This window comes from Lithobates pipiens, unplaced genomic scaffold, assembly GCF_037356315.1.
Source record: "Lithobates pipiens isolate NorthernLeopardFrog02 unplaced genomic scaffold, aLitPip1_a1.2 Scaffold_1, whole genome shotgun sequence".
In the NCBI taxonomy this organism is placed as follows: domain Eukaryota; kingdom Metazoa; phylum Chordata; class Amphibia; order Anura; family Ranidae; genus Lithobates; species Lithobates pipiens.
In genome coordinates this window covers 220,989,803-221,013,586 of record NW_027507685.1, presented here as the reverse complement: position 1 = coordinate 221,013,586, position 23,784 = coordinate 220,989,803, and the positions used below count along the sequence as shown (strand labels likewise).

Sequence of the window (23,784 nt, the reverse complement as noted above, 5' to 3'; positions counted from 1 at the left end):
GTAATTCAGCGCTGTTTCATGACAGTCTCTGCTTTACAATGACATCAAGATAAATAAAAGACAGCGGGAGGCAGCCAACAAGCCTGTTTATAATTTTTATACTACATCCAAGAACAAAAGATCCATGTATTGCAGCTGTCCCTATATAAAAGAGGCTGGAAGAAGAAAACCAATGAAGCCACCCCTTCTAGGGACTGCTATGCTACAATACATTACATCTTTTGTTGTTAGGTTTAGAAAACTATTAAGCCCCATACACTATCAGATTTTATGCTGATTTCTGTCTCCAGATTTACCATGTAGTGCATGGGCCTGCCTGACTGCATACAAATTGAAACCTCATATTATATGGTTTTGGTAAATCTGAAGGACAAAATCAGCAGAAAATCTGATAGTGTGTAACTAATGAGAAGGCATTCATTGGAACATTTCCATCACGTGACCAAAGCAAATGAACCAGAGTGCGTAAGTGCAGAAGGGGAACAACGTGAGGGCAAAAGTAAGGAGACAGCGCCTACAGCGGAAGTAATAGGAACAGCAACGTAAGTGCGGGAGAAAAGGGAACAGCGTCCACAGTGTGAGGGCGGAAGGCAAAGAAACAGCGTCTACAGCGTGTGGGCGGAAGGCGGGAGGCGCTATCCGTGCGTTCCAAAGGCCGGAAGTCGCTCACTTTTAACCTTCACCCTCAGAAGCGGAAGACAGGGAGTGAGAACCCGGAAGTTGGCCGGCTGCTCCTGTTTGCGTTCTAACAGTTGATAATTGCCGGTGTCTCTGGTTGCCGGAGGGGCCGGGATTGCAGGTGAGATTTATTGGGGGGTATTTATGAGCAGTGTGGTTGAGGGAGGCGGGGGTACTAAGCTTGTATATCGCAGTGGATCAGTCCTATGTAGACAGGCACATTATACAACATGGCTGCCATCATGTCATAGAGAGATGTAGGGAGCTGTCCCTGGAATGTTGTGTCTGGTCTGCAGACATCACCCTGACCGGGTGTGCTGGGGTCCCAGATCATCGTGTCTATTGGATGATCTGATAATAGATAGGCTTTCTACATGTAAAGAGGACCTGTCATTACACAACATGAGCTCCAGACAGAAAACAATAAAGACACCCTGTCACCATGACAGTCACTTCACAACAACCTTCCCCCTAAGATTATACTTCACCGCTTCAATACCGGGCACTTTTACCCCCCTTCCTGCCCTGGCCAATTTTCAGCTTTTAGCGCTATTACGTTTTGAATGACAATTGCGCGGTCATACAACGCTGTGCCCACATGACATTTTTATATATATATCATTTTTTTTTCACACAAATAGAGCTTTCTTTTGGTGGTATTTAATCACTGCTGGGATTTATTTTTTTGCAAAAAAAAAAAAAATGAAAAAAGACCAAAAAATTCGAAAAGAAAAAACTTTTTTCTTAATTTCTGTCAGAAAATGTTGTAAATAAGTATTTTTTTTCCTTTACTAATGAGGCGGCACTGACTGGCATCACTGCTGGGCACTGTTAATCAGATCTTCCCTGTGAGGAGATGCCGCTGATTGGCTCTCCTCTCCTCACGCTCTGTCAGGGCGAGGAGAGCTGATTACAGGCATTTACATGTGTTCAACATGTGATTGGACAGAGAAGGGCCTTCTTTAAAGATTGTAAGTCTGCTAAGATGGGCCTCTCTTAAATTGGGGGGACCACAAAGAAGGGTCTTCCTTACATTTTTGGGAACCGCGTAGAAGGGTCTCCCTTGGATGGTGGGGGACGGGACCGCAAAGAAGGGTCTCCCTTGGATGGTGGGGGACAGGACCGCAAAGAAGGGTCTCCCTTGGATGGTGGGGGACGGGACCGCAAAGAAGGGTCTCCCTTGGATGGTGGGGGATGGGACCGCAAAGAAGGGTCTCCCTTGGATGGAGGGGGGGGGGATGGGACCGCAAAGAAGGGTCTCACTTGGATGGGGGGGGACCGCAAAGAAGGGTCTCACTTGGATGGGGGGGAGGGGGACGGGACCGCAAAGAAGGGTCTCGCTTGGATGGGGGGGAGGGGGACGGGACCGCAAAGAAGGGTCTCGCTTGGATGGGGGGGAGGGGGACGGGACCGCAAAGAAGGGTCTCACTTGGATGGGGGGGAGGGGGACGGGACCGCAAAGAATGGTCTCACTTGGATGGGGGGGGGGGGGGCGGGACCGCAAAGAAGGGTCTCCCTTGGATGGGGGGGAGGAGGACGGGACTGCAAAGAAGGGTTTCCCTTGGATGGGGGGAATGGGACTGCAAAGAAGGGTTTCCCTTGGATGGGGGGGGGGGACGGGACCGCAAAGAAGGGTTTCCCTTGGATGGGCGGGGACGGGACCGCAAAGAAGGGTTTCCCTTGGATGGGGGGGGGACGGGACCGCAAAGAAGGGTTTCCCTTGGATGGGGGGGGGGGACGGGACCGCAAAGAAGGGTTTCCCTTGGATGGGGGGGGGACGGGACCGCAAAGAAGGGTTTCCCTTGGATGGGGGGGGACGGGACCGCAAAGAAGGGTTTCCCTTGGATGGGGGGGGACGGGACCGCAAAGAAGGGTTTCCCTTGGATGGGGGGGGACGGGACCGCAAAGAAGGGTTTCCCTTGGATGGGGGGGGACGGGACCGCAAAGAAGGGTTTCCCTTGGATGGGGGGGACGGGACCGCAAAGAAGGGTTTCCCTTGGATGGGGGGGACGGGACCGCAAAGAAGGGTTTCCCTTGGATGGGGGGGGACGGGACCGCAAAGAAGGGTTTCCCTTGGATGGGGGGGACGGGACCGCAAAGAAGGGTTTCCCTTGGATGGGGGGGGACGGGACCGCAAAGAAGGGTTTCCCTTGGATGGGGGGGGACGGGACCGCAAAGAAGGGTTTCCCTTGGATGGGGGGGACGGGACCGCAAAGAAGGGTTTCCCTTGGATGGGGGGGACGGGACCGCAAAGAAGGGTTTCCCTTGGATGGGGGGGACGGGACCGCAAAGAAGGGTTTCCCTTGGATGGGGGGGGACGGGACCGCAAAGAAGGGTTTCCCTTGGATGGGGGGGGGGACGGGACCGCAAAGAAGGGTTTCCCTTGGATGGGGGGGGGAACGGGACCGCAAAGAAGGGTTTCCCTTGGATGGGGGGGGGGGACGGGACCGCAAAGAAGGGTTTCCCTTGGATGGGGGGGGGGGACGGGACCGCAAAGAAGGGTTTCCCTTGGATGGGGGGGGGGACGGGACCGCAAAGAAGGGTTTCCCTTGAATGGGGGGGACGGGACGGGACCGCAAAGAAGGGTTTCCCTTGGATGGGGGGGGGGGACGGGACCGCAAAGAAGGGTTTCCCTTGGATGGGGGACGGGACGGGACCGCAAAGAAGGGTTTCCCTTGGATGGGGGGGGGGACGGGACCGCAAAGAAGGGTTTCCCTTGGATGGGGGGGGACCGCAAAGAAGGGTTTCCCTTGGATGGGGGGGGACCGCAAAGAAGGGTTTCCCTTGGATGGGGGGGGGGGGGGACCGCAAAGAAGGGTTTCCCTTGGATGGGGGGGGACGGGACCGCAAAGAAGGGTTTCCCTTGGATGGGGGGGGGGACGGGACCGCAAAGAAGGGTTTCCCTTGGATGGGGGGGGGACGGGACCGCAAAGAAGGGTTTCCCTTGGATGGGGGGGGGGACGGGACCGCAAAGAAGGGTTTCCCTTGGATGGGGGGGGGGACGGGACCGCAAAGAAGGGTTTCCCTTGGATGGGGGGGGGGGGGGCCGCAAAGAAGGGTTTCCCTTGGATGGGGGGGGGGGACGGGACCGCAAAGAAGGGTTTCCCTTGGATGGGGGGGGGGACGGGACCGCAAAGAAGGGTTTCCCTTGGATGGGGGGGGGGACGGGACCGCAAAGAAGGGTTTCCCTTGGATGGGGGGGGGGACGGGACCGCAAAGAAGGGTTTCCCTTGGATGGGGGGGGGACGGGACCGCAAAGAAGGGTTTCCCTTGGATGGGGGGGGGACGGGACCGCAAAGAAGGGTTTCCCTTGGATGGGGGGGGGGGCGGGACCGCAAAGAAGGGTTTCCCTTGGATGGGGGGGACGGGACGGCAAAGAAGGGTTTCCCTTGGATGGGGGGGGGGGCGGGACCGCAAAGAAGGGTTTCCCTTGGATGGGGGGGGGGGCGGGACCGCAAAGAAGGGTTTCCCTTGGATGGGGGGGGGGGGCGGGACCGCAAAGAAGGGTTTCCCTTGGATGGGGGGGGGGGGCGGGACCGCAAAGAAGGGTTTCCCTTGGATGGGGGGGGGGGGCGGGACCGCAAAGAAGGGTTTCCCTTGGATGCGGGGGGGGGGCGGGACCGCAAAGAAGGGTTTCCCTTGGATGGGGGGGGCGGGACCGCAAAGAAGGGTTTCCCTTGGATGGGGGGGGGGGGGCGGGACCGCAAAGAAGGGTTTCCCTTGGATGGGGGGGGGGGCGGGACTGCAAAGAAGGGTCTCCCTTGGATAGGGGGGGGTGGGACCGCAAAGAAGGGTCTCCCTTAGATTGGGGGGGCGGGCGGGACCGCAAAGAAGGGTCTCCCTTAGATTGGGGGGGGGGGCGGGACCGCAAAGAAGGGTCTCCCTTGGATTGGGGGCGGGGGGACCGCAAAGAAGGGTCTCCCTTGGATAGGGGGCGGGGGGGACCGCAAAGAAGGGTCTCCTTTTAGATGGGGGGGGGGGGGGCGCAAAAAATCTAAGGGTCTCCCTTAATATGTTCAATGGCGTTATAGCCAATAGATTTTAGTGTGGGTTTTTTTTTTTTTCATATATTTTAAAGTTGCACTTCTGTTTTGTCAAAAAAGTAATATTTTTGTTTGTTTATGAAACTTGGTTTTATTTATAATGATGTTCTATATCACAACAGCTAAATCTGTGTGTGTAGTGCATGCTCAAACCTTTAAAGTGTTACTAAAGCGACAACAGTAAAATCAGTCTGTATATGCAGTAAAGCATGTGGAACCTAAGGCGTTAATCCTCTGCATTGTGTAAAAAGGCTGTTTTGATCTTGTCTTCTCTGATCCCCCCCCCTTCTTCCACTGCCCCCAATCCATCTTCTGATAAGACAGAGCCTTTGCAGTCACTATGCACATGCTCAGTTTGGTGTGAATTGCCAAAAAAAAAAAAAATGTTATTCCTTGGTAGAGGGCATGTGATCAGCACAGGGCCAATCAGCGCTGTCCAAACAGAGGGTCAGGGGTCCTGCAGCCTCGTAGGACGGTCGGAGTAGAATGAAAACTCATCCTAGATGCTTAAACCAGACACCGATAGAAGTCACAAGACTGCTATATACTGCTGATGAGAAAAGATATTTAGCAGTTTATATTTAGTAAACTAATTGCATTTCCATGTTATGTGTACTGTGGGAGACCAGATAGTGAGTGCAAGGTCCTGGGTTTAGTAAGACTTTAGTACCATTGTAGGGAGTCAGCATGAGGCAGAGTTAAGAGAGGGTTAATGAAAGAGGCCCAGTACTTCCTTTTCAGGCCTGCTTATTAGGCAGCTGGTCAGAGAGGAGGGGGAGAGGATGTCTGTCTTGCTATCAGTGCTGAGGGGAGGGTGATGCTGGATGGAAGACTATTGCCTCTGATCTGAACCCGCTGGGTGAGTTCCCCTGAACTGGGACTTTGCAATGTTTGGTTGGGACGCTGAGCATTATTTAACCACTACAGCCCCGGACCAATAAACACCTTAAAGAGGAAGTAAACCCTTTTAAACCACTTTGACCTACAGGTAAGCCTAGATTAAGGCTTACCTGTAGGTCCAAGCAATATCTCCTAAACCTATATGGTTTAGGAGATATTTGCCCGAAAATGGGCACCGCTGTCTACGGCGCATGTGCACTAAGTCCAAGAATGGATCTGCCTAATTTGTCGACTCCCGTGCGCATGCGCGGGAGTGACGTCATCGCGGCTTCGCCGAATGGCAGCGGCGGAGCTGCGAGACGCGACTCCCGTGCGCATGCGCGGGAGTGACGTCATCGCGGCTTCGCCGCTGTCATTGGTCGGAGCTGCGAGACGCCACCAGCAAGATGGATGCGGCGGACTACAGGGGACAGCGGCGACTTCGCTGGCTCCTGTGTCAGGTAAGTGACACATAATGAGCTACTATGCGATGCATAGTAGTCCATTATGCTTTACCTTTGCAGGGAAAAAAAGAGGAAGTAAACCCATCAGGGTTTACTTCCTCTTTAAGGACCAGAGGTCTTTTTCCAATTTCGCACTGCGCTGCTTTAACTGGTAATTGCACGGTCATGCAATATTGCACCCAAACGAAATTTGCATCCTTTTCTTCCCACAAATAGAGCTTTCTTTTGATGGTATTTGATAGAGGTCGACCGATATATCGGCCGGCCGATATATCGGCCGATATTTGCCGTTTTTTAAATAATCGGCATCGGCCGATTTGTGCTGATAAAAAGCCGATTTAGAACTACAGCGGGACTTTGAAATGACTTCTGTATAGAATGTTCTAAGTTGACTGAGTCGTCATAGCAACCCTTTCCTCCACTCTGGGCAGGCTGCCAAGAAAAGAACAGAAAGATACAATGTTTACACTTGAATGAATGAAGTCATCTCTGTGTAGAAGTTCTCAGTTTAACCATTTAAAGACTAAATCTTTTCTGACACTTGTTGCTTACAAGTAAAAATCCTGTATTTTCTGCCAGAAAATCACTTGGACCCCCCCCAAAAATTATATATATTTTTTTAGCAGAGATCCTAGGGAATAAAATAGCGGTTGTTGCAATATTTTATGTCACACGGCATTTGCACAGAGGTCTTTCAAATGCATTTTTTTGGGAAAAAAATACACCATTTAAAAAATAAAAATAAAATAAAAACAGTAAAGTTAGCCCATTTTTTTTTTTTTTTTTTGTCCAAAAGTTTTGACTACCTGTTTTTATTTTATATATATATATATTTTTTTATCTAAATCATACATACAAGTAAACTGATTGGAGGTTTGTTTTGTTTAATAAATGTTTAAGTGTAAGAAATTTTCTGTATCAAGTATGAAGGCCGCTTTCACACTGGAGCGGCAGGCGTTGATGGTAAAACGCAAGTTTTAGCGGCTCTTTACCATCATTTTAGCGGTGCTATTTGGCTGCTAGTGGGGCACATATAACCCAGCTAGCGGCCAAGGAAGAGGTTAAATGCGCCCATGAAGCACCGCTGCCAAATCGCATTGCATGCGCTTCGGCAGTGGTGCCCATTCATATCAATGGGCAGGAGTGGTGGAGGAGCGGTATACACCACTCCAAACGTGCTGCTTGCAGGACTTTTTTTTAAGATCCTGCCAGCGCATCGCCTCAGTGTGAAAGCACTCTGTCTTTCACACAGACTGCAGGGGAGCCATTTTACAGGCACTTTACAGGCGCTATTTTTAGCCCAAAAGCGACTGAAAACGCCCCAGTGGGAAAGGTGTGTTAGATCAAGGGGGATTAAAAATAAATAAATAAAATAAAATCGGCCTAACATATCGGCCCAAAAAAATCGGCATCATATATCGGCTATCGGCCGCCATGATTTCTAAATATCGGCATCGGCATCGGCCAGAGAAAAACCCATATCGGTCGACCTCTAGTATTTGATTGCCTCTGCGATTTTTATTTTTTGCAATATAAATGTAAAAAGAGCGAAAATTTTGAAAAAAAAAGATATTTTCTTCTTTTTGTTATAAGAAAAATCGAATAAACTAAATTTTAGTCATACATTGAGGGCAAAATTTATTCAGCCACATGTCTTTAGTAAAAAAAATGTCAATAAGCGTATATTTATTGGTTTGCACAAAAGTTATAGCGTCTACAAACTAGAGTACATTTTCTGGAATTTACACAGCTTTTAATTTACGACTGCCGATCTCATTTCTTGAGGTGCTAAAATGGCAGGGCAGTACAAACCCCCCCCAAATGACCCCATTTTGGAAAGTAGACACCCCAAGGAAATTGCTGATGGGTATGTTGAGCCCATTGAATATTTTTTTTTTGTTCGTCCTAAGGGATTGAATAATGACAAAAAAAAAATAATAATAATAATTTTACAACAAGTTGTCACTAAATGATATATTGCTCACACATGCCATGGTTATATGTGGAATTGCACCCCAAAATATATTCCGCTACTTCTCCCGAGTATGGGGATACCACATGTGTGGGACTTTTTGGGAGTCCAGTCGCGTACGGCACCCCGAAAACCAATCACCACCTTTAGGATTTCTAAGGGTGCAAATTTTTGATTTCACTCCTCACTACCTATCACAGTTTCGAAGGCCATAAAATGCCAAAATAGCACAAAACCCCCCAAAATGACCCCATTTTGGAAAGTAGACACCCCAAGCTATTTACTGAGAGGCATGTTGAGTCCATAGAATATTTTATATTTTGCCACAAGTTGCGGGAATATTACAAACTTTTTTTTTTTTGCACAAAGTTGTCACTAAATGATATATTGCTCACACATGCTATGGGCATATGTGAAATGACACCCCAAAATACATTCCGCTGCTTCTCCTGAGTACAGGGATACCACATGTGTGGGACTTTTTGGGAGCCTAGCCGCGTACGGGACCCCGAAATCCAAGCACTGCCTTCAGGATTTCTAAGGGCATACATTTTTTATTTTACTCCTCACTACCTATCACTACCTATCACAGTTTTGAAGGCCATAAAATGCCAAGATGGCACAAAACCCCCCCAAATGACCCCATTTTGGAAAGTAGACACCCCAAGCTATTTGCTGAGGGCCATGTTGAGACCATTGAATATTTCTTTTGTCCCAAGGGATTGAATAATGACAAAAAATATAAAAAAATATTTTTTTTTACAAAAAGTTGTCACTAAATGATATATTGCTCACACATGCCATAGTTATATGTGGAATTGCACCCCAAAATATATTCCGCTACTTCTCCCGAGTATGGGGATACCACATGTGTGGGACTTTTTGGGAGTCTAGTCGCGCACGGCACCCCGAAAACCAAGCACTGCCTTCCGGATTTAAATATAAAATGCTACCAAAAAACCTGTTAGCGATCGCAGGGATCAGGCCTGACTCTGCGATCGCTGCAGTTATGTGTTTAGTGTTTTGTAAGTGACAGTGATCGATCGATACTGCACTTGGGTGGGCTGGGCAGAGGGGCAAAATGCAGGTGCCAGCAGGTATCTGGGCTGATCCCGCTAACAATGCGTTTTTTTGGAACCCTGAACTGCTGGGGACGCTAGTATAGATGTGATCAGATATTGATCTGTTCAGATTCTATACCACTACGGGAGGTGTATGCTTTGCGTGTGGGTGTTAGCGGTACTGGCACTAACCTAGCGCTGCCTGGGGCGACGCAGACCCTGACCCTAAAACCTAATTGATATCGCCCGCCGGGTGATCAGGGGGTTAAACCTTTATTGGGTAATAAATGGTGGGTGCCCTGATGCTATAAAAAGCAACCTAACCAGAGTCACCCGTAACACTTATACGGTGATCAGTGGTGAAAGGGTTAACTAGGGGCAATCAGGGGGTTCAAATTTTTATTAGGTAGTATATGGGGGTCCCTGGCGCTATATAAAAACCTGACGGGGAACCTAAATAACTAACTGGCTAACCAGCGTCACCAGTGACACTTATACTATGATCGCTGGTGAAAGGGTTAACTAGGGGCAATCAGGGGGTTAAAACCATTATTGGGTAGTATATCGGGGTACCTAGCGATATAAAAACCAGGCGGTGAACCTAAAAAAATAACTAGCTACCTAACGACAAGAGCGACACTAATGCAGCGATCAGAAAAATGATCGCTTAGTGACACTGGCAAAAGGGGGTGAAAGGGTTAACTCTAGGGGCAATCAGGGGGTTAAATCTTTATTGGGGGTGATAGGGGGCTACCCTGGACCTAACACTAACTGCCCTGACAGTTTTAACTGTTACAACTGACACTGAATGCAGTGATCAGTAAAGAAATGATCAGTGCAATCAGTGACACTGTGACTGGGGGGGAGGGCGGGGGGCGATCGGGGGGGGGGGTGGTTTGTGTGCCTGTGTGTACCTACATGTCAGTGTAGTGTTGGTGCACACTTACTTTTAGTCTTCTCCCCGTAGTCCAGTCAAAAAGACCGCCCGAGGAGAATGACATCACTTCCTCCTTCCTGTGTAAACAATACACAGTGGGAGGAAGCTTCTCATTGGCCAGGAGCGATCCAGAGGGGGTGGCCAGAAACCAACAGCCATCCCCTCATCACGGATCGCTCCTGGAGCGAACCGGACCGCCGTATCCAGCGGGAGGGGGTCCGATTGGACCCCCCACCCGCTGGAAGGCAGGCACGTACATGTACATGCTTGTGCCTGCCTGTGCCATTGTGATGACGTACAATGGCAATACGGCGGTCCTTTGGTTAAAAGGACTTTTATATAGCCGATGAGCGCAGCACCTTGTGTTTTGAACTGCCCATGAAGGCAAAGTCTGTCATTTTTGTGTTGCTTGTTTCTGAATAAAGCTTTTTTAGGTTGACTGAACTGTGTCACCGGTGCCTGTTAACCCCTTGGATCCCAACACCATAAATAATAACACTTTTACTCCAGGAGTATATGATGAGTTTTACAATTCTAGAGAAATGCTTCAATAATGCATAACAATTTTTTTAACTAAACCGATTCAGTTTTAGTCGACTAAAATAAGACTAAAACAATTCAGATGACTAAAATGCGACTAAAACCAAAATGGCATTTTAGTCTAAAGACTATGACCAAATCAGAATTGAACAATGCTGACAGCTCATCAACCACAAGGTAAGTACAGCAGGAACCAGGGGGTGGGGGAGGATGTAGTGTGTTTACTAAGGATGAGCTCAGGCATGTTCACACAGCCCACATGCAGAGCCCGCCAGGAAGCTGCACAGATCAGGAAATGTCTCACTCCCTGTGATTAGCGCAGTGCCGACTTCCTGGCGGGCTCGGCACGTGGGCTGTGTGAACACGCCGGAGCTCATCCTTGGTTTTCATCTTTTCCTGTTCTAAAAAAAGTGAACTAACCCTTTAAATCTCTGGCATGCCGTGAATGGGTGGTCTTGGATGGACTGCCTTTGTAAATAACATAGTATTCAGTATCATTGTTCCTTTTCTTCAGATAAAATACATTTTTAAATGACTGTAAAGTAGGTAAAACCGTTCATTTAGGTTCTTCCATAGTCTTGGTGTTGATAATTACAAGTTGTATTTCCTTGAAACTACCTTCCATCAGATGGAACCGCCATGACTTTCATTTCTTCATTTCCGATTTCTTGTAATGTGGGATTTGAAATACAGTGGATAGAAAAAAATCAGGTTTCTGTGATGGGGAAAAAAATGAGACACAGATAAATAAATAATTTCAGAACTTTTTCTACCTTTTTAATGTGACCTATAAACTGTACAACAAACTGAAATAGTTTAGGTGGAGGGAAATAAAAGTAAAAAAATTAAATAGGGCTGCAACTAACGATTATTTTCATAATCGATTAGTTGGCCGATTATTGTATCGATTAGTCGGTTAATAACCTTAAAAAAAATAAATAAATAAATAAAAGTTGGTCAAATGGACGTTCATTTTCAACCACAGTGACGGGAAAATTTGGAAATAATAGAAAACTTCTTAGTCAATTTTCAGACAGTGTATGTGGTTTTTGTTCAGAAATAACATTCATTTTAGAAACTGAATGTTAAAAACAAGTGAAAATTTCAAACAAAATTCTTTCATTCAGCGAATGTACGAAGATTTTTCGTCTGAATATTCTCATCTGAAATTTTTTTTCTGTGTTACCAGCATAAAGCTCGGTACACACCTGGGCAGTTTTCTTTTGATCTGTTTCTGCAGTGCCTTTTTGCTGTGCGTTTTTGATTTTTGCGCACGTGATTTTACGGCAATTTGGGTTTTTTGCATTTTTTTGGGCAGAATAAAAAAAAAAACACAAATTGCTGCAAAAGCGCATTACATGATTTTCTGCAGCTTCTCCATTGAAGTATATTGAACCAATAAAGCACCATTTTGCGTTTTTAAAGGTCCCTGACCCTTTCAGATGTGACCGTGTCCCATAGGAAACCATGTAAATGAACTGTAGTGTATTTCTGCAAAAAGCACCAATAAACACATAGATGTGAACCAGGTCTAAGACGTTTAGTAACATAATGGGGTTAAAAAAACTAAAATTAGCCCTTTATAGTAGAAAAAAAGCAAATAATCACTACTGTAGGTTCATTTTATTTTTAATTTTTTTTCCTTCCTGTAGAATTGTGAAAGTAATATTTACAGCTGAGATTTATTTGCTCTTTTTGTACTATAAAGGGCTCTTTTTTTTTTTTTTTTTTACCCTGTTATGTTACTGGCCGATTAATCGATTAATTTCATAATTGATTCGTTGTTTCAGCCCTAAAAATATGGTTGCATAAGTGTGCACACCCTTAAACCAATACCAATGTTGAAGCACCTTTTTTGAGTTAAAAAAAAAATAAAAAAATAGAAAAACGATGAATGGCGCCCTGTGAAATCGGTGAACAAACCTAATGGAAGCTGCCTCTTTAAAAGTGAACAGGTCACCAAAAGCTGCAGGAAAATATTAAAGGATAAAGGATTTTTAGAGGAAGGTCAAACAGTGCTTCTGGAATACCAATTGATTCCATTGACTGAATGCAGAGAGAGGAGCTGTCAGAATTCAGCGTGATGTTGGGGGTGGGCGGGACCTAGATATCAAACACCAGCCAATGGGATGGGATCTGGACAGGCTGCTACATGTGGCCCGCCCACTTTCTTAAGCAGCCCAATCATTGGCTGGTATTTGATAGCTGCAGGGCACCACCCACCCCAGGTCCTGCCCACCACTGACATTACGCTGAATTCTGACAGTTGGTCTCTGCATTAAGTTACATATAGGGTTACTGAAACTGACAAATCGGCTCAGTGTGAAACCTACCAGCGCCACCTGCCCAAAAAAGAAAAAAACGGCTGCAAAATTTGGCATCGGTTGGCTCGATTTCTAAATATCAGAATCTGCCAGAGAAAAACCCATGTCGGTCGACCTCTATTTGGAACTGCTCATAATGCCCTCTACCTTGATTAAGACTCCTGGTCTAGCTGAAGAAAAACGGCCCCAAAGCATGATGCTGCCACCATGCTTCACAGTGGGTATGGTGTTCTTTTGATTATGTGCAGTGTTTTTGCACCAAACATAGCTTTTGGAATTATGGCCAAAACTTTTAACACATTTTCCCACATGCTTTTGGGAGACTTCAGATGTGTTTTTGCAAAATTTATCTGGGCTTGGATGTTTTTCTTTGTAAGAAAAGGCTTCCATCTTGCCTCTCTATCCCCATAGCCCAGACATATGAAGAATATGGGAGATGTTGTCACATCTACCACACAGCCAGTACTTGCCAGATATTCCTGCAGCTCCTTTAATGTTGCTTTGGCCTCTTGGCAGCCTCCCTGACCAGTTTTCTTCTCGTCTTTTCATCAATTTTGGAGGGATGTCCAGTTCTTGGTAATGTTACTGTTGTGCCATGTTATCTCCACTTGATGATGACCGTCTTCACTGTGTTCCATGCAATATCCTTGGAAATTATTTTTGTACCCTTCTCCTGACTGATACATTTTAACAATGAGATCCCGCTGATGCTTTGGAAGCTCTCTGTAGGATGTGACTAAGAAAATGTCAGGAAAGACCTACTAGAACAGCTTAACTTTTATTTGGTGTTAATCTGAGGCACTTTAATTGATGGCCGGTGTGTACTGACTGCTATTTAACACAAGTTTGAATGTGATTGCTTAATTCTGAACACAGCTACATCCCCAGTTATAAGAGGGTGTGCACACTTAGGCAGCCGCATTTTAATTTTTCATTTTTACGCATATTACGCAGATATTATTTTTTTTCAACTGAGTTGTACAGTTTATAGGTCACATTACAGGTGGAAAAGGTTCTGAAATGATTTATCTTTGTCTCACTTTTTCTTTACATCACAGAAACCTGACATTTTAACAGGGGTGTGTAGACTTTTTTATATCCATTGTATGCCCTGTCATTCCCTTGTCCTAGTATGCTGGGAGATGGTTTTTGACCAACCCCCACTTTGCAAGGTAACTCCTTAAAGCGGGAGTCCGCCGGGAGTCCGCCATTTTTTTTTTTTTTTAAAAGCCAGCAGCTACAAATACTGCAGCTCTCGGGTGCTGCTGCCGCCATCTTGGGTATGGGAATCAGGAAGTGGAGCCTTTCGGCTTCATTTCCTGGTTCCCTACTGCGCATGCGCGAGTCGCGCTGCGCAATAAGGATGGTTCCCGCTGTCTCTGGGATCCGTGTGTTTCCCAGCAGGCAGCGGGGGACTTTTGGAAAGGGCTGTAGATTCTGCAGAATCTACGCCGGAAGTGGGTGCAGATACCTGTACTGTACAGGTACCTGCACCCCCCTCCCCCCTGAAAGGTGCCAATTGTGGCGCCGGAGGGGGGGAGGATTCCAATGAGCGGAAGGTCCATTTTAGGGTGGAGCTCCACTTTAATTATTACTTGCAATGCTTGAGTTGGCTCCATCATTGGAGAACATTCTATAGTGCCAGTATATGCAAACTATTACAGAAGTCAGGAGCTTGTCAGTTCAGGCGATGACCTTATAAATGATTATCTCTCAGTATTTTGGTTGTGGATTCTAGGTTATGGGCAGCTTTAGCACATGAAACCTACAAAGGGCAGAAGCTACTAAAATTGCTATTAAATAATAAGTAGCAATTGATAGCTGGGAATCTGGGAGAGCTATCTTGCAAAAAGATCTGAATGAATGGGGTGGGCAACTACATGGCAAATTCAGTTCAGTGTAGGAAAATGTAAAAGAATGCATTTGGGTGGCAAAAATATGAATGCAATCTATACACTGGGGGGGTGGGGAGAGAACCTCCTGGGGGAATCTAGGATGGAAAAGGACATGGGGGTCCTAGTAGATGATAGGCTCAGCAATGGCATGCAATGCCAAGCTGCTGCTAACAAAGCAAACAGAATATTGACATGCATTAAAAAGGGGATCAACTCCAGAGATAAAACAATAATTCTCCTGCTCTACAAGACTCTGGTCCGGCCGCACCTGGAGTATGCTGTCCAGTTCTGGGCACCAGTCCTCAGGAAGGATGTACTGGAAATGGAGCGAGTACAAAGAAGGGTAACAAAGCTAATAAAGGGTCTGGAGGATATTAGTTATGAGGAAAGGTTGCGAGCACTGAACTTATTCTCTCTGGAGAAGAGACGCTTGAGAGGGGATATGATTTCAATTTACAAATACTGTACTGGTGACCCCATAATAGGGAGAAAACTTTTTCACAAAAGGGAGTTTAACAAGACTCGTGACCACTCATTAAAATTAGAAGAAAAGAGGTTTAACCTTAAACTACGTAGAGGGTTCTTTACTGCAAGAGCGGCAAGGATGTGGAATTCCCTTCCACAGGAGGTGGTCTCAGCGGGGGGCATTGGTAGTTTCAAGAAACTATTAGAAAACCACCTCAACGACCACAACATACAGGGATATACAATGTAATACTGAGATGGAGAGAGAGATTACACACATACACTGAGATAGAGATGTGTATGTGTGAGATATATATATATATATATATATATATATACTCCTATATTGTATTTATTGATTTGTCTAATGTAAATACCTGAATATATCCCAATACCACATCACTCAGACTAGGAGAGGTAGGGGCGGCGCTAGATACTAGGGATGCACTGATACCAAGCATTTTCATGATGCATCAATACAGAATATGGTGCGATTTGCTTCAATACAGAATTATTAGGTGTGAATCGCATGGGTTCCCCCCGGCGTGTGTGCGTGCGCGCGCGTGTGTGTGTATAGAAAGGGGAAAAGACATCTAGTGGGCATTTTATTAAAAATTTTAGAACTCACAGTACTTATCTGGCCAAATGCTAAATCTGCATAGTGTTCCAGTTCCGCCAATGCTAGCAAATCACAGCTGCTGGAGTAGCTCACAGGGCCAGAGGAGCTGTAGAGGCTTTCCACCCCAAAGCTGACGTCACTTCTGCCCTATACCCACAGGGTCCTGGTGTCATGTCAAATAGTGTCCCCTGTAGGATAGTGTCCGCTAGGACGAGTGGTTTCTGAAAATATCCGAAGATGAACAGTGTCTGTGCCGTGAGTCCAGGTTCAAGCCCCACTATCCAAGTGGACATAGAGTTAGAATAAAAAGAGCCGAGCGAAGCGAGGCCGTGCCCGAAGCGTGGCGAGCCCGCGAGGGGCCCTCTATGTGCAGCCCTATGTCCACTTGGATGGTGGGGCTTGCACCACAACTAAGGGCGCAGGCGCCGTTCATCTTTGGAGATTTTCCCAATCCCCTTGTGCTCCGTACTACGTAAACGATGCGCTTGCGCAGTACACAGCAGACACTATAGGATAGGCAGACATTTTTGGACAGAACACCGGAACTTCTCCTTCATCCCTGTAACCACCTCCAGCGACTGCGATTTGCTATCATCGGCAGGACCGGGACACCTATGCAGATTTTGCATTTGGCCAGATATGTACTGTGAGTTCTACCATTTTTAATAAATTGCCTGCTAGATGGTGCTTTTTCCCTTTTTTTTTATATCTATAGACACACACACACACACACACACACACACACACACACACACACACACACACACACACACACACACACACACACACACACACACACTGGGGGAAATCCCATGCGATTCTTTCCAGTGTGATTTGCACCAATTTTTTTATTTTATTTTTTATCAGTACTCGTACTCACCAATAAAATATATATATTGGTGCGACTCTGCTAGGCATCAGCTCTTCTGTATCCACCTGTGCCAAAATGGGAACGTGCTGACAGGAGGAGAGAGTAGAGTGAATAGTAGGCCAGGATTGTGTTCTTAAGCCAAACTGGAGTTTTGTTGCGGTCCATGATCTGGCTGTGCTATCTGGAAGGATTATCTGGATCAAAATACCGGCCACACAATTATCTATACTTTGCCTGGTGTAAGTTCCCACATCTATGTCTACTGTGTATTTTCCTGCTTGCCTGAAGTTCTCCTTTAAATAAACCTCCTTTAGTGTTCCATTGGGTCACAATTCATTTTATGAATACAAAGCAAGTAGTTTGGTTTGGCAGGGTCCATGTCCTCTGAGCCCTTGGGGTTGTTATGTCCCTAGATGTTTGTCAGAAGGCTAATCACTGTGTGTAAATATTGTCTGATAAAGCTGTTATTTTTGGACTGGAGACAGTCTTTTTTTTCTTTATGGATATCCAAAGTCAAAGTTGGGTAGTCTGGTTTCATCTTCTCTTTTGTGGAACTACAAGACACAGTATACCTTCTCCAATGACAGGTCAAAATTCTGCCTGGAAATGTCCTTCAGCTCACACCACTCTTACCTTCTCTTCTTTGTATTTCAGGGAGGGAGATGGCGGCTGACGAGAAGATGGAGGTGACGGTGAAAACGTTGGACTCGCAATCTCGGACCTTCGCAGTAGATGCAGAGGTGTGTTTACAGAGAGCGGTTTATAATTACTGCATGTGTGAGGAGCCAGAATACATCAGCTGCCCCATATTGCTTTTAGGGCTCATTCACACAGGCACCTAAAAGGCTATGTTGATACAGCTAGTAAAATAAGTACTGAACACGCCACTGTTGGGGAGCCTCTTACCAGGAAGTTCAGGGTCAGGTAATAGGGATGTGGTATGGCACAGGAGAGCTGCTCTGCTGCCATTTAACCAAGTTATGCAGTCGGCAAACAGTTAAAGTTCAAAAATAAAGTAATTCTGCAAGACTAGAGATCAATGCATTGCTATACAGCTGAGTGGATGACGCTTTATTAACATCTTCCCACCTCCTGCCTTGGCATCCCTTTTTAAACCGTGCAAAACACCTGGGGGCATGAAGGATCAGAGATCGTGTGATTGCTACCACAGTGCTCAAATGATCACAAGCCAGTCCCACTAGTTTCTGATCTGTAGCCCGGACCAAGAGGTGTCTGTGACAGCTCAGTCTTTGAATTACGAGTGTACAGTGAGCGTTTTTTCGCACTTAAACGGTCAACCAGAGACGCACGTGCCACGTGTAGGTGTTAAAGCTGCATGTGTTGGACAATTGAAAAGGAGTTAAAAAAATAAAATAAAAAATTTGACTTTACACTCCCTTGTAGACCCTCTTTAAGCTAAGAGGTAAATGATATTTGTTTTATATCATGATTACTCATAGCCAGCTGTATGTTGGGAAGAATCTCCTTGTAGCTAAACCTTTTTTTATACAGTGCTTAAAGGATGTTTTATATTCTTACACTTTTAGAAGAAAGCTGTAAGTAGGCTTACTAGTCTCTGGGTTCTTCTTATTGAGACCCAGAGCAGAATGTTGATTGTACTCTGTGTGCGCACAACAGGCCTTTGTCTGAGCTGCCATCTTGCCTTTTTTTTTTTTTCCCCCCTACAGATAACTGTGAAGGACTTCAAGGATCACATATCTTCCTCGGTTGGCATTCCTCCAGAGAAGCAGCGGCTCATATATCAGGGTCGTGTGCTGCAGGAAGATAAAAAGCTGAAGGAGTACAGTGAGTACCTGGCATTGTCTAGCTGCACAGTAGGCTTTGAACAGAGGTTGTGGCTCTTTTTCCCCAATAACCAGCTTGTGTTGTGCTCTTTCAGATGTGGATGGGAAGGTCATTCACTTGGTGGAGCGTGCGCCTCCTCAGACACAGACCACTACTGGGGGAGCTTCTGGATCATCCAGCACATCTTCCAGCTCTAGCAGTGGTGCTGCGGGCGGACCAGGATCCAGCGGTCCTGAGAGAAACGGAAACGGCTACGTTATGGTGGGAGCGTTTAATCTGCCGGTAAGGAAATCCACTAGATCGATTTTATTTTAGGTCCCCAACTAGTGACTTGAGCATCTTGGCTACATTTTTATGTCTCCTGTCTCCTTTTTCCTCATTGCTGTGTACCTCTGTAGCTGGACGTCTGCCATTTATTGAAAAAAAAAAAAAAACTACAACATGCAGTTGATGGAGACAAGGGCCTCTTCCCCACAACCCTGGCTGGTGGTTGTGGGGGTCTGCGGGCAGGGGGCTTATCGAAATCTGGAAGCCCCTTTTAACCAGAGGCCTCCAGTTCCCACCCGTCTCGTGTTAATACGTATGGGTTGCATAGTACCCCCACCCATTCACCAACCCCAAAAAAGTGTAGTGCACTCGATGCTGGCTCCCGCTGTCTGACAGATCTTAAATAAGAGGCGCGGCCATCCAATGTCCCTGGGTGACCCCGTCCCCTTGTGACATCGCCCAGGGGCATGCTGACAGCTGATGACTCATGGGTTGTTAAGGACATGGCGGTTGGCCTGCTCCTTAGCAACCAGCTATTCTTCAAATTGAATTTAAATTGGTCGATCGACGTTCGATTTCAATTTCTAATCGTTCCAAAAATTAGAGATTCGTTAGAAAACGGATGTACACAATGGATCTGATTTTCTAACAAAAAGAAATCTTGACTGAACAGATGGAGAAAAGGGAACACCCGTGTGAAAGGGACTTTAAAAACCTTTGATGATTTTTTCAGAGTGGAGTCGTTTTTTAGGTTAACATGCTTTTCATTTCTCTTCCTGTAGCATGTCATGTCAGGTCTGGGTGAGGCTGGCAGAGCTCCACGTGTTTCCACAGTCAGTGGGGTAAGTTTATAAGGCCTCCATCAGATTTCCCTTTCTCTGTGTTGGTTGACATCCTGTCCCTGTAAGCAATGTGTCTTCTCCTGTGGTGTTTGCATGTATAACCCTTTCCTGGATGGGTTGGTTTACATGTAGAATAGGAGATCTAATATGTTTAGAACAATTCTCTGATTTATACCGTTTACTGTTGTCCTCCTTCTTCTCTTCTCCTCCACCTGTCCTGCTCCTCTTTCATGTCTTTCCATGTCTCTCCTCGTCCTCTCTACCTTCTCTCGTCCTTCTTGCTGTTTCGGCATCCTTTCTGATCTCTTGTTAATGTTCCTGATTTCATCCTGCCCTTTCTCATCCCGCCTGATCCCCCTCTGGCTCTCTTCTTCCTTCCTACCTTCTCTGCTTAGAGTGATGGCTCCTCTCTTGATGTCCATATAAACTTGGACCAGCAGCTCCCCATCCAGGTACGAGACGTGGAGATTCTGCCTCTAGTCCTTTGACATGTATTCTCATGGTTGATCAGTTACTGCTGTTTGTCAAGTTTTCTTAAGTGTGCAGTTCTACCACAGACAAACAGTGTTAGTTTTTTTTTGTGTTTTGGGTGGGGATTTGCTCAGATCTTTAATTCATTAGAAGAGAAGTAATGGTCAAAGATTTTTGTGAAACAAAATGAGGAATTAGAAAATTATACTTTTTTTATTTTTTTATTTTTTTTTTTTTTATGACTGTTTTAGATGAATACACTAAAAAATGTGTAGGAACCTGTTAACCAGTGGAAGGAATAAATGACTAGGCTAATGTCTAAGTGAGGCTTGTAGCTGGTCCATATTTACTTTACAGTGGAACTTTATAGCAAGCCTGTCACCATTATGGACAATACAACTAAAGGATTTGTTATATTATAGGGAACATGTGGAAATGTTAAATGTGCCTAAGTAGTGTAAAAAAAAAAAAAATGGTGTTGCCAAAAGAGTATGACGCCAACCTAAATCCTTTAAACATGTAGCTGCCCCTTTGAGTGGACACCCACCTCCCCGAATAAAAGTGACTAAAAAAAATTAGGCGCTAGCACACAATCTCGGCCTCTCAAAACAAATCCATCATAAGTCACTTGGATACAATGTGTACTAAATATGAATCCGTAAAAATCAATTGATATACAGGGCCTTGAAAAGGTACTCGTATACCTTGAAATGTTCCACATTTTGTCATGTTACAAGCAAAAACATAAATTTCATTGGGATTTTATGTGATAGACCAAAACAAAGTGGCACATAATTGTGAAGTGGAAGGAAAATGATAAATGGTTTTACGTGTTTTTTTTTATAAATATGTGAAAAGTGTGGCATGCATTTGTATTCAGCCCCCTTTTTACGCTAATACCCATAAGGGTCCTTTCACATGGGACAGATCCGCGATGATCTGCCCCGTGAACATCTGATCGGTCCCCGCTGAGCAAGAAGATGACCGTGTGCAGAGACGGACCTGTCAGAGCACCTCTCTTCCCTATGGGAGATCGGATGACGACGGACCGCAGTCCGTCGTTTGCCTGATCCGATCCTCAGACAGATGGAAAAGTAGGTTTTTCCTCCATCACACTTTTTTTTGGATCGGCGCGGGTTGGATGTCAGGACATGTCGCCGCTGACATCCGACGCTCCGTAGAGGTCTATGGAGCATCCATTTGGGTCCGCCTAAAAAAACTGACAGGCGGACCTGAATGGATCGTTTGCATGAAATAGGCCTTATTAAAATCTAGTGGAACCAATTGCCTTCAGAAGTCACCTAATTAATAAATAGAGTCCACCTGTGTGTATTGTCTCAGGGGGTCTGAATACAAATGCATTCCACACGTTTCAGATATTTGTAAAAAAAATAAAAAAAAATTGAAAACCATTTATGTGCCACTTTGTGTTGGTCTATCACCTAAAATCCTAATAAAATACATTTTGTTTTTGATTGTAACATGACAAATTGTGGACAATTTTAAAGTGGTATGAATACTTTTTCAAGGCACTGTACAAATGGTGAATAAGAAAAGTCCATATGAAGAAGTGAACTATCCTTTTTAAAATTCTTCAACCACCTTGTCTTCAGATTATAAAGTGCTTAGACCTCCTTCAATTATTGCTCCACCACAGTGAGTACAAAATGCACACTTACCAACCATACAAGTTGTATACGCCTTGGATATTTAAGGGTATCATCCGATATTGCTCCTCAAAATACAGATGTGGTGATCCACATATATACTTCCACATACAGTTGCATTAACCACTGACCCTCCAGATCTCCTTACCAACCACCGGGACCCAGAAGAAAAGTGTAATTTTCCAAGACGGTGTAATATCATTTTATTAAGACCCCTTTCACACTGGGGTGCTTTTCAGGCATTTTAGCACTAAATATAGTGCTTGAAAAGCTCCTCTCATGCCACCCCAGTGTGAAAGCCTGATTTAAAGCGGAGGTCCACCCTAAAGTGGACCTTCCGCTCATTGGAATCCTCCCCCCTCCCGCGCCACAATTGGCACCTTTCAGGGGGGAGGGGGGTACAGGTACCTGTACAGTACAGGTATCTGCACCCACTTCCAGCATAGCTATCTGCGGAAAGGGGCGTAGATTACGCCCCTTTCCGAAAGTCCCCCGCTGCCTGCTGGGAAACACACGGATCCCAGTGGCAGCGGGACCATCCATATTGCGCAGCGCGACTCGCGCATGCGCAGTAGGGAAACGGGAAATGAAGCCGAAAGGCTCCACTTCCTGATTCCCATACCCAAGATGGCGGCGGCAGCACCTGAGAGACGATCGAGAGATCGGCTTCGGGTGCCGACATCGCGGGCGCGCTGGGTGGGTAAGTGTCCTTATTTTAAAAGTCAGCAGCTGCAGTATTTGTAGCTGCTGGCTTTTAAAAAAAATAAATAAAAAAAAAACGGTGGAACTCCCGTTGGACTCCCGCTTTAACAAAAAAGTCCTGCAAGCAGCATCTTTGGGGCGGTGCAGGAGCGGTGTATACACTGCTCCCAAAACGCCCTGCCCATTGAAATTAATGGGCAGCGCAACATGGGCTCTATTAACCCTTTCTTCGGCCGATAGCGGGCGCTTAAAAGCACAGCTATAACAGTGGTAAAGCGCTACTAAATGCCAGCCCCGCTCCAGTGTGAAAGTACCCTAAAAGTTAAAAGAAATATAAAAGCGATTTTGCACTTGCACTGTATGTTGCCAATGTCGGCACCAACATATACAGCCTAGTTTTTTTCTGCAGGCCACAAGGTCTGAGTCGGCATGCATTCTAACAAGAAGAAGCGCTAATCCAAACCCAACAGGCAGCGATGTCAACGATGGCGGACACGCAGTCTAAATGCATTTAGCATACCAGCTTAATCGGGAAGCTCATTCTCCGCCATCTTGCTGGAGTCTTATATATCCCCTTCTGAGAGGTCCTGTCGTGCTTTTTTTTTTTTTTTTTTTTTTTTAATCATAAGGGATGTTTACATTCCTTGTAATAGGAATAAACGTGATCCAATTATTTTTTTTTTTTTTTTAAAGGAACAGTGTAAAAATTAACGTAAAATTAAATAATAATAAAAAAAATGTAAATCGTCTTCCATGCTCGCGCACAGAAGCAAACGCATACGTAAGTCATGCCTGTATAAGTGTTCAAACCAAACGAGCGGTATTGCTGCAATCATTACAGCGAGAGCAATCATTCTAGTAAAAGGCCTCCTCTGTAACTTAAAACTGGTAACCTGTAGAAATGTTTAAACATCGCATGTCGCCATTACATGAGCGGGCACAATTTTGAAGCATGACATGTTGGGTATCAATTTAATTGGCGTAACATCTTTCACAATATAAAAAAAATGGCCTAACTTTTTTTCTTTTTCTTTCTCTTCTTTTTCTTTCTTTCTCTTTCTTTCTTTCTCTTTCTTTCTCTTTCTTTCTCTTTCTTTCTCTTTCTTTCTCTTTCTTTCTCTTTCTTTCTCTTTCTTTCTCTTTCTTTCTTTCCAAAAAGTGCATTTTTTTTCCCCCCAAAAAAATTGCATTTGTAAGACCGCTGCGCAAATACAGTGTGGCATAAAGTATTGGAATGACCGCCATTTTATTCTCTAGGGTGTCTGAAAAAATATATATAAT

The 23,784-nt window shown here is 45.6% G+C and overlaps 1 protein-coding gene across 2 annotated transcripts in view; it reads left to right on the top strand.

The window, feature by feature from the left end:
* The first annotated feature begins 665 nt into the window (after positions 1-665).
* Positions 666-23,784, top strand: part of BAG6 (BAG cochaperone 6) — a 71,861-nt gene continuing 48,742 nt past the window's right edge. Inside the window, exons 1-6 of one of the 2 annotated variants that reach the window (XM_077483091.1) lie at positions 666-799; positions 17,403-17,488; positions 18,437-18,554; positions 18,649-18,836; positions 19,604-19,663; positions 20,059-20,115. In XM_077483091.1, coding sequence (XP_077339217.1) covers positions 17,411-17,488; positions 18,437-18,554; positions 18,649-18,836; positions 19,604-19,663; positions 20,059-20,115 — 501 coding nt within the window. In that variant the 5' untranslated portion in view covers positions 666-799; positions 17,403-17,410. The remainder of the gene's footprint in view (positions 800-17,402; positions 17,489-18,436; positions 18,555-18,648; positions 18,837-19,603; positions 19,664-20,058; positions 20,116-23,784) is intronic. The other variant, XM_077483099.1, reaches the window with a different exon arrangement.